We start from the raw sequence: 18,205 nt of genomic DNA on the forward strand, positions 1-18,205 counted from the left end.
CACACCACCGTACCGTGGATGGTTAAAATCAACGCCAGTGTAAAAATTTAATACCGCAAAAAGAAAATCTTCTAGATAAATAAAAATTTATATCTGGCAGTTTTCTTGGAAGTTTGCTTCTTATTAGCGATGATAGTTTTCCCCGAAATCTTTTATTATGAAATATTTGACGATAGCGTGCTTACCGGGAAGTGAGTCCAACAGTCCTTTAAGCTATCGATTTGCGTCGTATTAAAAAAATAAAAAATAAACCAAATATAATAACGAACTTAGCGTTTATTTTAGATTACGGTTTAATTACAGTGTACTTCTAAATAGAATACGTTTAAATAAAAAATAGCTCATATTTCCTGTGGTGTTTCCTCATTCCTACTTCCTTCCTACTCTTTTACTGACAGACCATTTAGCGTAACGATACTTACATCAAATAATAATTTTAAATATTAATAGATACATTTAAATATATTGGATAAAGAGTATTCGTTATTTTTTGTTTTTTTTTAAGTACGTTTGACAAGTCTCGTGATACAGATGGTCGCGTGGGACGTTCCAAATTATCGGAATTTTTTATTTTACTGTCCCACACTGGAAAAACAAACTAACTAACTTTCACTGTTAGTCCTTATTTAATAACATGGCAGTACAAAAATATGCACACATATATATTATAATTACTTAATTATTAACTGAAATATGCCTATAATTTGTCATTTAATGCTCAGACATACGAGTTGTACAGCCAAGATTAAGAAAATACAAATTTCCGAGGAGGTATTGAAAGTGGCAAAGCCCTATACAACGCTCTTGTTTTCGCTCGTGATTATGCTATCACTGTGTAGCTAAGAAGTCTCGTTTTTTCAGTCAGAATCGTCATGTTTATGCGTGTTTAGCATTGGAATATATCTATACAGCTGCACCATCTAAACTTAAAAAACGACGATGACATCTAAACTGAAAGGTACGTTAAAATCCTCTGCCCTTATCCTTATGCTAAAGATAACTAGCTGTTAGCCTCGTAGCCTCCACTTTTGCAAGGTAAGGAAACACTTTTCGTTGTCGGTTATTAAGATGAAGCTGATATAACTCAATGATAGTAACAATAATGGTGATGATGAAACAGAACATGTTGTCGGTGGCAAATTTTAACAACTGTGTTCGCAAATTAGTCTTTTGAACATTGTGTATAATCTCCTATAGTGTTATTGTTCCACGGTGTGGTAGACGTCATTAATGTAAGATGCACAAGTAACCTTAATTAGCTGTAATTATCTGTGTTTTACTTTTGATGTAAAGACATTCGTGATAGAATTTGAAAAGAGATTCAAAGTACATTTGGTTGGAACGTTGGTTATTTTTTCGTTTATTTATTCATTCATAGTATATCTGTGAAGGTTCTCAGTCATCCAGGTCATATGTATAGTGTATATTTCTAGTGTTGCTGCCCAGTGCAAACCTCACACCATTAAAGACAATTTTCCACAAGTTTAAAAAAAAAGCAAAACAAAGAACACTCAAAGTAAAATAATGCATATAAAATCACCAAACTTGGAGATTTACTTCCATGGGAAGAACATGAAAGACTATAAAGTGATCAGTAATTAAAGCTGTCAAAAAATGTGGTGGAGTGCAGTGTTTGCCCCTGAGATATAATGTATGTAAGAGAAAATGCCCAGCTAAGGTACTGAAAATGCTTTAAATGGTCCACAGACCAGTCCGTCCAGCCAATGATTCAATTGAACTGACTTTCATTTGTATAGCACCAAATCACAACAACAGTTGCCTCAAGGAGTTTTATATTGTAAGGTAAAGACCCTACAATAATACAGAGAAAGCCACAGCAATCAAACGAAATGCTATGAGTAAGCATTCAGTGAGAAAGACAAAGGAAAAACAGGAAGAAACCTCCAGCAGAATCAGGCTTCAGGAGTGGCGTCCATCTGACACTGTGAAAAAAAGACACAGTGGAAGAGAGCCAGAGATGAATATATTAGATACTATATTACTTCTTACTTCAAAATAGGACAAATGAGTTCCATAATGTACTGTATATTTTAATGTTAAAGTAGAATGACAAACTTTGTAGTTTGTCAGCATATAGCAAGCAAGACATATTTTAACACTTTCATTATGGTGATGTGTTTTGATTTTAGTTGGGAAGGTCGGTTCCAAGAGTAAGGAGGATGCCCCTTATGAGTTGGAGAGCCAGTTTGTCCTTAGGCTTCCTTCGGTGAGACTTTTGCACTTGCAGAAATTCATTGTTTAATGGAAATTCAGTTTTATCACCATCAATATGATCTGGCTTCATTTTTCTTTCTTTTGCAGGAGTATGCCTCAACAGTAAGAAGAATTGCACAGTCTAGCAGTATGAACATGAAGGACAGACTCACCATTGAGTTGCACCGTAAGCTGCTCACAATCTTGGCACTGGTTTAATTTGTCTCACGCTGTCTCCCTGTTTTGTTATTCATTTACAGTCGGGTCCAGAATTTTGAACATTGTACATATTTCTATAGCAGTTTCATTCTTTTTGTTATTTAAATGTAACTATGATTGTAGCATACTAATGGATCTAGTTAAAGAATTGTCACCCACATGTCCCCTTAACAGTCATTTGTCCCTCTTATTTGTAGCTGATGGTCGTCATGGCATAGTTAGAGTAGACCGTGTTCCTTTGGCCTGCAAACTGGTTGAGCTCCCCTGCATGATTGAGTCACTCAAAACGGTGGACAAGAAGACGTTTTACAAGACCGCAGATGTCTGCCAGGTAAGCAAGAGACTGGAAATAAATAATTTTTACAGTTTTCCATTATTTTATTGGTTTAAAATAAAAGTACATTTTGGATTTTAGATACATGTTATGTAAATTTATTTTCCCCAGTTACAGTGCAGTGCAGTACAGATTAATCAGCATGATATTTTGCATTCATGTTTCCCATCCACGGGTTAGATGCTCGTGTGTACACTAGATGGAGACCTTTACCCCCCTTTGGAAGAGCCAACTGGCACTGACCCTAAGACCAAAAAGAAGGATAAAGACAAGGACAAGAAATTTGTTTGGAATCACGGCAGTAAGTAACTATATACACACAGCAGCTTTTTGACTTATTTATATTGAAAACTTAGCATATCAGCAGTTCAGGAAACATAATGTCCCCTCCTTGGGTAATGGACTGATTTTTGGCTTCGCTAATCCCATTGTTTTGCTCTTTAGTCACCTGCCCTCTGAAGAACACGCGCAAGAGGAGATTTCGGAAGACTGCGAAAAAAAAGGTTCTGACATTTTTCATTTTCCCTACAGCAATCCCCTCCCATGTCCCATCCATCTCCTTAGCATCTCGTTTGATGATCCATCTTTTTCCTAGGCTCTCTTCCAACAAGACATTTACATTTCATAAAACAGGAAGTATGGTAAAAGCGAAAACTAAGATTTACATATAAATAAAGCCTTTCCATCTTAGTTTTCCCCAAAGGCATTCAAAAAAGCTATTTCACTATTGCTTTGATCAAAGTGAAAGCGAGTGGAGCTGGAGCACTACACTTTGTCTACTTTGTCTTCTGAATAAATCTTCCTGAAGGTGCAGAGCTGAGCCATATTGATTTGGCCCCTTCTGTTTTTAATCGCTAATGTACTTCCTGGCATGTGGCCAGCTGCTGTGTGTGTGTGTGTGTGTGTGTGTGTGTGTGTGTGTGTGTGTGTGTGTGTGTGTGTGTGTGTGTGTGTGTGTGTGTGTGTGTGTGTGTGTGTGTGTGTGTGTGTGTGTGTGTGTGTGTAAGTAAGATAAGGCAAGAGAGATGCTGCTAATACTACAAGTAACTCGATCTCTCTGTCTCTTGCAGTACATTGAATCTCCTGATGTGGAAAAGGAAGTGAAGAGATTGCTGAGCACAGATGCTGAGGCTGTCAGCGTCCGTATCCTTTTTGACACCTAAACATTCTGCACGTCCATCTTAGGACAATAGTAACGGTGTATATAAACCATCAAAACAATAGTGTGTATTACATCTTTAAAAGTACTTCAGAGTAAGGCAGAATCAGCTGGCCATTACTTGTAACGTGAAATCTAGTCAGTTTTTCAGAAGCATCACATAATTGTGTGGATGCTTTAAGCATCCACACTATTGAGTTCCTGTTTCTCTTTATTCTTTATTGTGTGGATGCTTTAAGGCATCCACACTATTGAGTTCCTCTTGGGACTTCCGTACTCTTTTTGGCACTTAACTACTTCCACAATTTTCAGCCGATTTTCACCGTTCAAATTTTAAACTATTCTGCTATTTCTGCTAATGTGTGCTATGTCTTTTGGTATTTTTCACTATTATACTTTTTAAAATATTAACCTTAATTTGTCCCATTGAAATGAATGGGAAACTTCTGCAATTCTGCTAAAATTTGCTTGTTTTTGAAACTTAACTACTTCCTCATATTTTCACGTAGAACAACCATTCAAACTTTAAAATGTTCTCAAATTATTGGGCTATTCAGGTATAAATCAGCTTTTTCAAATCTTTTACCATTTTACTTTTATGCCTCTTAAAGTTTTCAGTTGCAAAATTGTGATTTTTCACAAAATACATGCGTTGTTATGGTTGCTATGCACTTGGCTTCCAGTGTGCCACTGAAGGTTTTGCAGTCTTCTCTTCATGTCCAAACAACTTCTTGCTACTTGCTCAATTTTCACTCAACTTCCACAAATTATACATCAAAACGTAGGTATTTTTGCTGGCTTTCCGAAAATGTCACTATCATTGTTGTGGGATTTATAGAATTTTGGCAAATCTCCTCAGACCAACACAAAGTCGCAAAACTCTCCATAGAAAGTCAATGGAGAGCTTGTTCAAAATCACCGCTTGATTTCTGTAATGAGAGGCATATTCGAATCGTCATATCTCCTTAACGAAGCAAAGTTAAGACATAAGGCTTGTCCCAGTATATCTTCAGACACTCCTGACACTCACAATTCAAGAGTTATTTTCTCAACTATTACCGTTCTGAAATGAGTTAGACTTGTTTGAGGGTAGGAAATTCGTCCTTCGCTCAGATTTCTTCAGATTTCAAACTCTGGAAATGAGGCAATTGTTTCTCTCGTCATATCTTTTTGATGGATTTCCACAGAGACGTGAAAATTTCCATGACTGTTCACCAAAGCCTGCTGTCTCTTACGGTGAAAGAATGATATCGATACTCCAAATAGATTTAGAGTTAGAAAGCGTTGTTTGAGGGCAAGTCGAGGCAGTTTTTGCTTCGCTCTACTCAGTTAGGGTGCATTACAAGTCAAATATCTTTAATAATTCATATTTTAATGATAAATTGTCAACACTGGAAGATTACTCCATCTCTTCTGAACAAAACGGTGTAAGAATGACAGTTCTAGCCCCTACGGTTAGGAAATTATGGTCATTTGTTTGAGGGGAGTCGTCACTATGAGAAATAGACTGCAAAAATCCTGTGTCTCTCTGTGCTGCGTGCACCTGTTTTGGCGGGAAAAAGTGCACAGGCTCTCTGATTGGTGGATTCAAATTCAGCAGCTCCCAGGTTGCTTGACTGAAAACTTGCTTCTCTCTCCCTGTGTGTGTGTGTGTGTCTGTGTGTGTGTGTGTGTGTGTGTAACAGAGAGAGAGAGAGAGAGAGAGAGAGAGAGAGAGAGACCCACTTTAGGGCAGCATCTCATTGTTGGAAAAACATATAATATATTCAGACTGGTTGACTGGCATAGACCCTCTGTGTGTGCATTTGTGTATACATATTTGATTTTATGTGTATCTGTTGGCTGTTCCTTCTTGTTTTTTAATTTATTTTTATTTCTTTATTTTTTTTCACAGGTGAACAACAATTAGATTTTGAGGGAACTTAACCATGTTCTGTTTTTTTTTCATCTTGCCGTTTTACTTTTCCAATATTTCTAACTTCAGTTATTGCTATTCTGCTCAATCATAGTATTTGTTATAAATCATTGTTATTATGCTATATTGTAGTATTTAAGCTAAATCGAAGTATTTCTACTATATTATATTTTTCTTTCTAAATATTGCATTTCTGCTATATAATTGTATTTCTGCTATGTTATACTATTTGTGCTAAAACATAGTATTTTTACTAAATGTAGAATTTATGCTTAATCATACTATTTCTGCTTTTTATAGGATTTGTGCCTAATATAGTATTTCTGCTTTTTATAGGATTTGTGCTTAATATAGTATTTCTGCTAAATTATAGTATTTCTGCTTTTTATAGTATTTGTGCTAAAACATAGTATTTCCACTAAATGTAGTATTTATGCTTAATCATACTATTTCTATATATTTCTGCCAGGTCCCAAGGCAGCCAATCCTCTGTGAGGACTGAGACATTCAAATTTTCAAATCCGGGCCTGCACGGCTTCCCAGCCAATCATATATGTGGGCTGAGGCATTCAAATTTGCATATTGGGGCCTTCATGGCTTCTAAGCCAGCCAATCATATCTGAGGGCTGAGGAATTCAAATCCACAAATCAGGGCCTGCACGGCTTCCCAGCCAGCCAATCATATATGTGGGCTGAGGCATTCAAATTTGCATATTGGGGAATTCGTGGCTTCTAAGTCAACGAGTCATCCATGTCATATATCTCTAAAAATTCATATTTTAATGATAAATTGTCAACACTTGAAGATTCCCCAATCTCTTCTGAACAAAACGGTGTAAGAATGACCGTTCTAGCCCCTACGGTTAGGAAATTATGGTCATTTGTTTGAGGGGAGTAGTTACTATGAGAAATAGACTGCAAAAATCCTACACGGCTTCCCAGCCAGCCAATCATATCTGAGGTCTGCCGTTTTTTCTCTCGTCATATCTCAGCGACAGATGTACAGAGAGCAATGAAAATCGCGGTCAAAGTACACCAAAGTCCGCTGATTCAGCCAGTACAAGAATTATGCTTCTAGTCCACCTAGTTTTTGAGTTACACAACGTTTTGTAACTCCAGAAAACGGCGCTTTTTGCCTCTCACCGCGATCTAATTCTGACTGCTCATCACCCTGTTTTTCAAAGCGCCCGCTCTCTTTCCCAGTGGCGCAGTTGGTAATGACACGGGTCTGCAACCCAAACGTCGTGGGTTCGATTCCACCTTAGTCAACATGTTTTTTTCCCTACAAATTAATACACTATCACAGACCAGTAATTCATATTCATCATTTATTACAATTCTGCAAACTTTTAGCATTTTACCAGCTTTTCTAATATGGACCTCACATTCTTGTTAACACTCCATGGCACAAATACTCTTCCCTTTAGGCTCTGTGTATGTGTGTGTGTATCAATATTTCTCCCATTTTAAAGTATTACTCCTCCATAATTGTATTTTTGTTAAATCAAAGTACTTTTACTACATCTTGGTACTTCTGCTCAATCATAGTATTTCTGCTACTTTATAGGATTTGAGGTAAATATAGTATTTCTGCCAAAACATAGTATTTCTACCAAATATAGTATTTCTAATAATTATAGTTTTTCTCCAAAATCATAGTACAGTATTTCTGCTTTTTATAGTATTTGTGCTTAATATAGTATTTCTGCTTTTTATAGGATTTGTGCTTAATATAGTATTTCTGCTTTTTATAGGATTTGTGCTTAATATAGTATTTCTGCTAAATGTAGTATTTATGCTTAATCATACTATTTCTATATATTTCTGCCAGGCAGCCAATCCTCTGTGAGGACTGAGACATTCAAATGCACATATCAGGGCCTTCACGGCTTCCCAGCCAGCCAATCATATCTGAGGTCTGCCGTTTCTTCTCTCGTCATATCTCAGCGACGGATGTACAGAGAGCAATGAAAATCGCGGTCAAAGTACACCAAAGTCCGCTGATTCACCCAGTACAAGAATCATGCTTCTAGTCCACCTAGTTTTTGAGTTACGCAACGTTTTGTAACTCCAAAAAACGGCGCTTTTTGCCTCTCACCGCGATCTAATTCTGACTGCTCATCACCCTGTTTTTCAAGGCGCCCGCTCTCTTTCCCAGTGGCGCAGTTGGTAATGACACGGGTCTGCAACCCAGACATCGTCGGTTCGATTCCACCTTAGTCAACAGGTTTTTTTTGCATACAAATTAATACACTATCACAGACCAGTAATTCATATTCATCATTTATTACAATTCTGCAAACTTTTAGCATTTTACCAGCTTTTCTAATATGGACCTCACATTCTTGTTAACACTCCATGGCACAAATACTCTTCCCTTTAGGTTCTGTATGTGTGTGTGTGTGTATCAATATTTCTCCCATTTTAAAGTATTACTCCTCCATAATTGTATTTCTGTTAAATCAAAGTACTTTTACTACATCTTAGTACTCCTGCTCAATCATAGTATTTCTGCTAAATCATAGTATTTTTGCCAAATCATGGTTTTTGTGCCAAATCATAACATTTGTGTTATGTTATAGTATTACTACTAAGTGGAGGAATTTCTGTCATGTTACAGTATATGTGCTGATTACAGTATTTCTGCTAAATCATAGTATTTCTACTATATTATATTTTTCTTTCTAAATATAGCATTTCTGCTATATAATTGTATTTCTCCTATGTTATAATATTTGTGCTCAACCAGAGTATTTGTGCTGAAACATAGTATTTCTGCCAAATGATAGTATTTCTGTCAAATTATAGTATTTGTGCTAAAACATAGTATTAATTTAAAATGACAATATTCATAGTTCATCACAGTGTCTCTGGTAAATCACAGTATTTCTGCTCTGCTGTACTATTTTTCTAAATCATAGTGTTTCTGTAATGCTTAAGTATTTTTGGCTAAATATATTCTTTCTGTTAACTTATACTATTTCTCCTAAATTCTTGTATTTTTGAGAAGTTATCAAGTTTCTGGTAAGTTACAATATTTCTGCTAAGTTCTGCTATGCTATTGTATTTCTGCCAAGTATTATGTTTCCTCTAAGATATTGCAGTTCTGCTAAGTTATTCCATTTTCGCAAAGTTCCTTTGCTTCTGCAAAGTTTTTACAATTTCTGCAACTTTTCAGCTTTTTCAGCTAGTTTTTGCATACAGCTTCAGCTTTAAGCATCCACACTGCATTTTCGCAGGAAATGCAAATTTTTCTAGTTACCACTCTTTGTCTTTTAGGTCAAACATAATTGTGTGGATGCTTTAAGGCATCCACACTATTGAGTTCCTCTTGGGACTTCCGTACACTTTTTGGCACTTAACTACTTCCACAATTTTCAGCTGATTTTCACCATTCAAATTTTAAACTATTCTGCTATTTCTGCTAATGTGTGCTATGTCTTTTGGTATTTTTCACTATTATACTTTTTAAAATATTAAGCTTAATTTGTCCCATTGAAATGAATGGGAAACTTCTGCAATTCTGCTAAAATTTGCTTGTTTTTGAAACTTAACTACTTCCTCATATTTTCAAATAGAACAACCATTCAAACTTTAAAATGTTCTCAAATTATTGGGCTATTCAGGTATAAATCAGCTTTTTCAAATCTTTTACCGTTTTACTTTTATGCCTCTTAAAGTTTTCAGTTGCAAAATTGTGATTTTTCATAAAATACATGCGTTGTTATGGTTGCTATGCACTTGGCTTCCAGTGTGCCACTGAAGGTTTTGCAGTCTTCTCTTCATGTCCGAACAACTTCTTGCTACTTGCTCAATTTTCACTCAACTTCCACAAATTATACATCAAAACGTAGGTATTTTTGCTGGCTTTCCGAAAATGTCACTATCATTGTTGTGGGATTTATAGAATTTTGGCAAATCTCCTCAGACCAACACAAAGTTGCAAAACTCTCCATAGAAAGTCAATGGAGAGCTTGTTCAAAATCACCGCTTGATTTCTGTAATGAGAGGCATATTCGAATCGTCATATCTCCTTAACGAAGTGAAGTTAAGACATAAGGCTTCTCCCAGTATATCTTCAGACACTCCTGACACTCACAATTCAAGAGTTATTTTCTCACCTATTACCGTTCTGAAATGAGTTAGACTTGTTTGAGGGTAGGAAATTCGTCCTTCGCTCAGATTTCTTCAGATTTCAAACTCTGGAAATGAACCACTTTTTTCTCTCGTCATATCTTTTTGATGGATTTCCACAGAGACCTGAAAATTTCCATGACTGTTCACCAAAGCCTGCTGTCTCTTACGGTGAAAGAATGATATCGATACTCCAAATAGATTTAGAGTTACAAAGCGTTGTTTGAGGGCAGGTCAAGGCAGTTTTTGCTTCGCCTCTACTCAGTTATGGTGCATTAGAAGTCAAATATCTTTAATAATTCATATTTTAATGATAAATTGTCAACACTGGAAGATTCCCCCATCTCTTCTGAACAAAACGGTGTAAGAATGACCGTTCTAGCCCCTACGGTTAGGAAATTATGGTCATTTGTTTGAGGGGAGTCGTCATTATGAGAAATAGACTGCAAAAATCCTGTGTCTCTCTGTGCTGCATGCACCTGTTTTGGCAGGAAAAAGTACACAGCCTCTCTGATTGGTGGATTCAAATTCAGCAGCTCCCAGGCTTTGACCTAGAAACTTACTTCTCTCTCCCTGTGTGTGTGTGTGACAGAGAGAGAGAGAGAGAGAGAGAGAGAAAGCCTTTTTATGGGATGATCTCATTGTAAGATTCAAATTCAATATATTTAGACTGGTTGACTGAATTGGATCTTGTGTGTGTGTGTCTCTCTGTGCATGTGTGTTTCCTTATGTGTACATATTTGTGATTGTGTGGCTGTTATATATTTTTTTGCTGATTTTTTTCATTTAACAAGTATATTTGAGGGACCCTCAGCATGTTCAGCATTTTTTCAGCTGTCCATTTTGCTTTTCCAATTTTTCTGTTTAAGTTATTACTATTGTGCTAAATCATACTATTTCTGCTATTTTATAAGATTTGTGACAAATATAGTATTTCTGATTAATTATAGTTTTTCTACCAAATCATAGTACAGTATTTTTGCTTTTTATAGGATTTGTGCTTAATATAGTATTTCTGCTAAATTATAGTATTTCTTCTTTTTATACTATTTGTGCTAAAACATAGTATTTCTACTAAATGTAGTATTTATGCTTAATCATACTATTTCTATATATTTCTGCCAGGTCCCCAGGCAGCCAATCCTCTGTGAGGACTGAGACATTCAAATTTTCAAATCAGGGCCTGCACGGCTTCCCAGCCAATCATATATGTGGGCTGAGGCATTCAAATTTGCATATTGGGGAATTCGTGGCTTCTAAGCCAGCCAATCATATCTGAGGGCTGAGGAATTCAAATCCACAAATCAGGGCCTGCACGGCTTCCCAGCCAGCCAATCATATATGTGGGCGGAGGCATTCAAATTTGCATATTGGGGAATTCGTGGCTTCTAAGTCAACAAGTCATCCATGTCATATATCTCTAAAAATTCATATTTTAATGATAAATTGTCAACACTTGAAGATTCCCCAATCTCTTCTGAACAAAACGGTGTAAGAATGACCGTTCTAGCCCCTACGGTTAGGAAATTATGGTCATTTGTTTGAGGGGAGTCGTCACTATGAGAAATAGACTGCAAAAATCCTGTGTCTCTCTGTGCTGCGTGCACCTGTTTTGGCGGGAAAAAGTACACAGCCTCTCTGATTGGTGGATTCAAATTCAGCAGCTCCCAAGCTGCTTGACTGAGCTAGAAACTTACTTCTCTCACCCTGTGTGTGTGTGTGTGTGTGTGTGTGTGTGTGTGTGTGTAACAGAGAGAGAGAGAGAGACCCACTTTAGGGCAGCATCTCATTGTTGGAAAAACATATAATATATTCAGACTGGTTGACTGGCATAGACCCTCTGTGTGTCTCTCTCTCTGTGCATTTGTGTATACATATTTGATTTTATGTGTATCTGTTGGCTGTTCCTTCTTGTTTTTTAATTTATTTTTATTTCTTTATTTTTTTTTCACAGGTGAACAACAATTAGTTTTGAGGGAACTTAACCATGTTCTGTTTTTTTTTCATCTTGCCATTTTACTTTTCCAATATTTCTACTTCAGTTATTGCTATTCTGCTCAATCATAGTATTTGTTCTAAATCATTGTTATTATGCTATATTGTAGTATTTAAGCTAAATCAAAGTATTTCTACTATATTATATTTTTCTTTCTAAATATAGCATTTCTGCTATATAATTGTATTTCTGCTATGTTATACTATTTGTGCTAAACCAGAGTATTTGTGCTAAAACATAGTATTAATTTAAAATTACAATATTCATAGTTCATCACAGTGTCTCTGGTAAATCACAGTATTTCTGCTCTGTTGTACTATTTTTCTAAATCATAGTGTTTCTGTAATGTTTAAGTATTTTTGGCTAAATATATTCTTTCTGTTATCTTATACTATTTCTCCTAAATTCTTGTATTTTTGAGAAGTTATCATGTTTCTGGTAAGTTACAATATTTCTGCTAAGTTCTGCTATGCTATTGCATTTTTGCCAAGTATTATGTTTCCTCTAAGATATTGCAGTTCTGCTGAGTTATTCCATTTTAGCAAAGTTCCTTTGCTTCTGCAAAGTTTTTACAATTTCTGCAACTTTTCAGCCTTTTCAGCTAGTTTTTGCAGACAGCTTCAGCTTTAAAGCATCCACACTGCATTTTTGCAGGAAATGCAAATTTTTCTAGTCTCTGTTTAATTTACCATGTAAAATATGTTGAAGTTAGGCCCAACTGGCTTTCCTGACTCCTGCAGGGTTACATGGCTCACCTGATTTGACTCTCCCTGATGCCTTTGCGAGAGATATGCACTGTGCGAGGAAGCTATTAGTGCTTTAATGAAACCCTAAACTTGCCTGACAGAATAAGAGCATAGCGAGGCTGCCTTGAGTGGCTGCTTGCTGTGTGTTAATTGAGATGGACTGATCATTATCATTGCTTAGTTGGTCACAGTGAAGTGAAGATTCTTATTTTAATTTTAGTGCTTGCATACAGCTGGGGAGATAAACATGGCACTAATGAATGTTAAAACTGAGACAGTTTCTCTGCATCTAATTTGACCCTTCAGGTCTTTTTTTTGAAGTAGGATTATTCAAAAGACCACAAGTCTTTTACTTTAGTTTAGGCCCTCTGAAGGTTAAAGGAATCTGCAGAAGGTGTGCCAACCCTTAACCTAGTTATCAGGATGGGAGGTTATCGCAGAGGATGAGTCCAAGGAAGCAGATCAACACAGCTCTCTAGCCAACCTGGATTCCTCACCTGGGACCTCAGGACACAAGATGGGTCATGGGTCCTCTGGTAAATAAAACGTCATTTTAAAAAGTCGTGTGAAATAAGATGTGGTACACTCTGTTATAATGCTCAGCCAGCTTCTCAATTCAGCTAAAAAAGAGAACATGTTCTGCTACCCAGGCCGTTTAGCTGACCTATATGAACACGCGCAATAAAGCTTGATTGATTTAGTGTTTTTAATAATAGCATTATAATTGGGATGGGCATTTAAAAATGGTTATCCGAATCAATAAGACTCAGAATACTAGTGAACACATAATGTAATTAGGATGCAATTCCTAAACTATTCTTTACTCTGGATGAGACATATGTACACATGCATAGGGCTGTGCAATATGACCAAAATCTCATATCCCGATATAAGACATGTATCGTCCGATAACGATATAAATCACAAAAATGTAACATTTTCTGTAAATTCTGTTTATCTCGGGCAGCTCGACTTGCGTGAAGTGTTTCCAGCTGGGCGTCGTGTACCTGGAGTCGAGTGTTTTAACCGATGCATGAAACTATACATTTTTAGACATAAGTTGTAACGCCCGCCGTTTCTTTGTGAGTATTTATTACACGGTGTGCTGCGTTTGAGTCTAAGGTTTATTTTTTTAGCACCTGACGGCTCTTTTTTTCTTCCCATCCGTAAACACTGCATACTCTTTCACGTGAGTCGGTTTATTTTGAAAAGTCTTAACAGGATCTTGAGCTTTATTGTGAAAGGTTTATGTGGAAATAAACAAGCGGACACGCGATGGTTTTACCGTCGTTGTTGCTAACGACAACGCATAAAAACAGTCGCTTGTCCGTTTGTGGTGTGGTTATTGCACAGTGTAAGCCCAGCTTAAGAGAAAGAGAACTTTAAGAAGTTAAAATAGCCACTACAGTGACCATCAAAACGATGAAAAAATATTGCCGTAAACAGTTTATTTTGCGACACCACGAAACAAACGATGGCGTAAAATGAAACGATAGACGTTTTTATATCGTCATCCGATATATATCGTTATATCGAACAGCCCTACACATGCATACTAAATGATCTATCCATAAAGCTAATCAGATTGTTCATAAAACAGTCAAGAACAAATTAGCACTGCTGTAACAAGCAATTATGAACAAAAACATTTCCCTAACCTTTTTACCTCATTTCATTTTATTTCCTCCTTTCATTCCTTCCCATACCTTGAGGTATGTGGCTAAACTATCTAGTGGTTCATGCTTGAGTGACTTCTACTGTACTGCCAAGTGTTGGAGCAGAGTTATTTTTGCCATGTAAGAGAAGAGCAGGCTGGTTGTTTGGACTCCACATTTATTCCTTCCTGTCATATAAGCCCAGAGTTCTAAAGCTCCAGTAGACTGTTGGCTCTGTGACCTAGATTAATCCCAGAGCAAGTGCTCTAAATTCTCGCTTTTTCCATCTTTGTGTTTGTGTTTCTAACGCTAATGTGCTTTCTGCATCACCAGTCCAGCATGATGAACTGAGGGAGATCTTCAATGACATCAGCAGTTCAAGTGAGGACGAGGAGGACGAAGGGGACCGGCATGAAGATGAGGACCTGAATATCATGGACACAGAAGATGATCTGGTCCAACAGCTCCAGGACAAACTTAATGAGTCCGATTCTGCACAGAATGAAAGTGATAGAAACAACCAGATAGGTATGAGGCAGAAAACTATATACAAGTCATTGTATATATTTTTCATCGCTGCATTAACTCATAAATAAAATCATCACTAGCTGCAGTCCAACTGATATAAATTACCTTTTGCTGTTAAAAATCTCTCACCAGCATCCCTAATCAGATTTTTTTATTTTCTGAAAACAATTTATAAGATTATTGTAAACACAGGAGAGATGGATGTGATTATTATATGTGATTCTTTATACATTATGCAGTAAAGAGAGAGAGAGAGTGTGTGTGTGTGTGTGCACCCAGGTGGATGTGAAGTAAGTGCTGTATTAGAATTATACAATCTTTCATGCCGTGCTTGCAGTCTACACCACAGAGATAATTCTCTTTCTCTTAGCCGACTTGCTCTGTATACCAACAGTTGTTCATTTTTCAGTTGCAGCAGTCAGAGCCAAGAAAGTGGGCTTGGCTGCCCAGAGATATTTGTCGAAGCAGAGGTCAAAAATAACCTGAGCAAGGTGTCTGAACTTTTGATCGAAGTTGAATTTTCTAGGTCATCACATACATTCAAATAAATAGCCTTACTTAAATACACGTGCTGTGCCCTCATCCACAGAGATGCTCATTCTGACAGCTCTCAGCTCTCCTCTTCAACTAACCAGGCTGACAGGTGTTGTGGCTCAGCAGGAGGCTCAGGGAGCTTTCCAGTTTGACAGCACAATACCTCCTTAGCTAGATACATAGAACTGTCAGTCAGGCAGCACTACTGGCCAGCTCAACTGTAGCATCTTGGCGGAGCCCTTCTCAATATGTTGGAGCCAGGCCATGCATGATAATGGCATCCATGCATAGCTGTAAAAGTTGAATGAATGGGTTCACATGGCCTCCTTATTGTGAGATAGTCTGCATTACAACAGCTTTGTCAGAATTTGGAGCCAGGGGAAAACGGTGAATGGATACAATTAGTTATAAGATGGTTGATTGGTGGTGGAGCCACGGGTTTCTGTGAGACATGGTCACTCTGGGTGGATTTGATGAGAACTCTGTGTGGTGCACAAAGCAGACTAATTTAGTTGTGTCTTTTTAGAACTGCATCCTGCTGACTTGTGTCCTTTTAAATCGACTGATTGTTCCCATTATGGATAATTTGTCAAACTGAAATGGAGGCATCCTTATGGTTGAGCAAGCTAAGCTGCATATCTTGTCCCCGTGGCAAGTGTAGTGTCTCAAATTATGTCACATCATCTTCGCCCTCCAACCTTTTTTGCCTCCTCTTTGCAGCACATAAGTGTTTTTATGACAGCCCTCACACATGAACCTCCCACTGTGTCCTGCAGTTATGGAGTACCAGGTGCAGATCAACAACATTAAGGCCAAACTTCAGGAAACTCGTGCCCGCAAGAAACAGCAGGAGGAGCTCATCATGAAAGTGGAAAACCAGGCCCTCAAAGTAAGCACTGAAAACACTCACACTTTTTTCACCCGTTCATCCAAAAACTAGGTCTGCATGTACAGAGACGTAAACAAGAACATGCAGATGAGCTTGGAGGCAAAATTCTTCATGCAGCATAAATTCTCTCAAAGGTGACGGGAAAACCTAAATAACAGCTGATTTCACACATTGTTGGAGAACATTATTTTTTTAAATGGTTATTTTAAAACCCAGAATATTGCATCTCTGCTGCTAGCCTTTTTCTCTGTAAGTTTTTCCATGCACAAAAAAGGAGCTGAAAGTTCATTCTTATGCCCAGCACTCTTTAGTGGAGAATTTACAATGAGTGAAACATGAGCGGACACAACCCTTCCTACGTTGCCATTTAACGCTCTCATTGCTCAGTGTTTTGGGACCGTCAGAGCCCCATCTCCAGTTGTTATTATCACAGTCACATGGAAAAGGTCAGCTGTCTCTGACTGGCATTCCAAGTGGCCTTTCTGTCAGAGAGGAGATACTGACACGAGCAGCCCAGGCCGACACACATTTAAAGCCATCACAATTTAATGAGGCTCAGCATGTCGACTCAAACAAACCTTGTTTGCCTCTTTGCTCTTACAGAACCGTTTCCAAGCCTTGTTGGATGAGATTATTCAGCAGGAGGAGCGGGAGATGGAGCAGGTAAGAACCTTTTTGTAAAAGCCAAGGATCAGTGCTCACTGTGAGCTTTCTACAGCCTTCAGCACTTTGCATGAATTTATCTTGAATGAATGTCAAATATCATGTCGGCGGATGGTGTTGTGTTCGCTATCCTTTTTAAACCCAATATTTTTCATGCCTAATAGCAAAGTTGAAAACCAATCAAGCGCAATTTAATTTGACAGCAGCTACCAGGGGAGTCCTTTTTGTAGCTATGGCATAGTGGCCACCCACTGTCTAGGGTCGTTGTTTGTATTGACAAATGACTGCAGCCAATTAATGTGAATTGACATGTTAATCATCATCCACTTACCCTCCAATTACACCACGGTGCTGTTGGGCATTAATCACGCCCTCTATTTTCTGCTCCAACAGCTGGCCTCCCTGCAGGAGCAGCTGGACTCACTGATAGAGAAGTGACCACCAGGGGGCAGTCACATGTCATCTTCTGGCATACAGGAAAGACAAGGAGGAGAAAAGCCTTCATCCAGGGAGAAGAGAATTTTTATTGGAAGTTGCTGTGTCATTCCTTTAAATTTGTGATTTTCCTATTACACAGCACACAGATTTGTTCACTCAAAGTTTGTGTTTTTAAGTTGACAAAATGCGTTTGTAGTTACTGTGTGATTAAACTGTTCCATCTCAGTGGTTAATGTTGTCTGGGTGTTTATTGTCTTAAAGACAAATTGTCTCTAGCCAATGTTTACTGCAGGTCAACATTTTTTTTTTTTTATTACCCGTCCGAAAAATAAGTTACAAAATGTATTTATTTTTGTTTATATATTCCTACATCATTGGTACTAATGACCAGCATGGTCATGGTGATTTTTGGTTCAAACACACCTGATTGTGGCAGCTTAGAGCTGTTTGCAGCTCTACTGCAAACAGCTCTTACTGCTTAACTGTTATGTAATATACTTTCCACTGAGGGATTTGGGTTTAAGTCATGCCAGGATAGTTTATGTATACCTTTAATGTCACTGGAATTGGTTTTCTTCTTTAAAATTTGTTTGTGTTTATATTTTCATGGACGTAGATATAGAAGTAGCAAAGACTTTGACTGCTAAATTTGAGCTTTTTTGTTGTAAAGTACCTTTAACACTAGAATTACAGACCCCTTTTTTCCCCTGGTGCAAGTCCCTACTACTAGATTTACTGACCCTGCGCAAATTTGCGTAAATTCCCCTGAACCTAACATCTC

The 18,205-nt window shown here is 37.5% G+C and overlaps 1 protein-coding gene across 1 annotated transcript; it reads left to right on the top strand.

Moving 5' to 3' along the window:
* Positions 1-760: 760 nt before the first annotated feature.
* taf7 (TAF7 RNA polymerase II, TATA box binding protein (TBP)-associated factor) lies at positions 761-17,657 on the top strand. Its single transcript, XM_084950582.1, has 12 exons — positions 761-958; positions 2,151-2,227; positions 2,323-2,401; positions 2,631-2,764; positions 2,948-3,068; positions 3,212-3,270; positions 3,838-3,910; positions 13,140-13,253; positions 14,706-14,900; positions 16,211-16,323; positions 16,927-16,986; positions 17,380-17,657. Exons 1-12 carry the CDS (start codon positions 940-942, stop codon positions 17,422-17,424), a joined length of 1,089 nt encoding a protein of 362 aa, XP_084806708.1. The 5' UTR covers positions 761-939; the 3' UTR covers positions 17,425-17,657.
* Positions 17,658-18,205: the final 548 nt, after the last annotated feature.

This window comes from Perissodus microlepis, chromosome 2, assembly GCF_051167445.1.
Source record: "Perissodus microlepis isolate ML-2025 ecotype Zambia chromosome 2, ASM5116744v1, whole genome shotgun sequence".
NCBI lineage: Eukaryota > Metazoa > Chordata > Actinopteri > Cichliformes > Cichlidae > Perissodus > Perissodus microlepis.

What these genes read in the sequence shown, in the direction of transcription:
- taf7 (XM_084950582.1), top strand. An exon ending in ACTCACCATTGAGTTGCACC is followed by an intron (nt 2,402 to 2,630) that starts GTAAGCTGCTCA and finishes TCTTATTTGTAG; the next exon opens with CTGATGGTCGTCATGGCATA. An exon ending in GATGGGTCATGGGTCCTCTG is followed by an intron (nt 13,254 to 14,705) that starts GTAAATAAAACG and finishes CTGCATCACCAG; the next exon opens with TCCAGCATGATGAACTGAGG.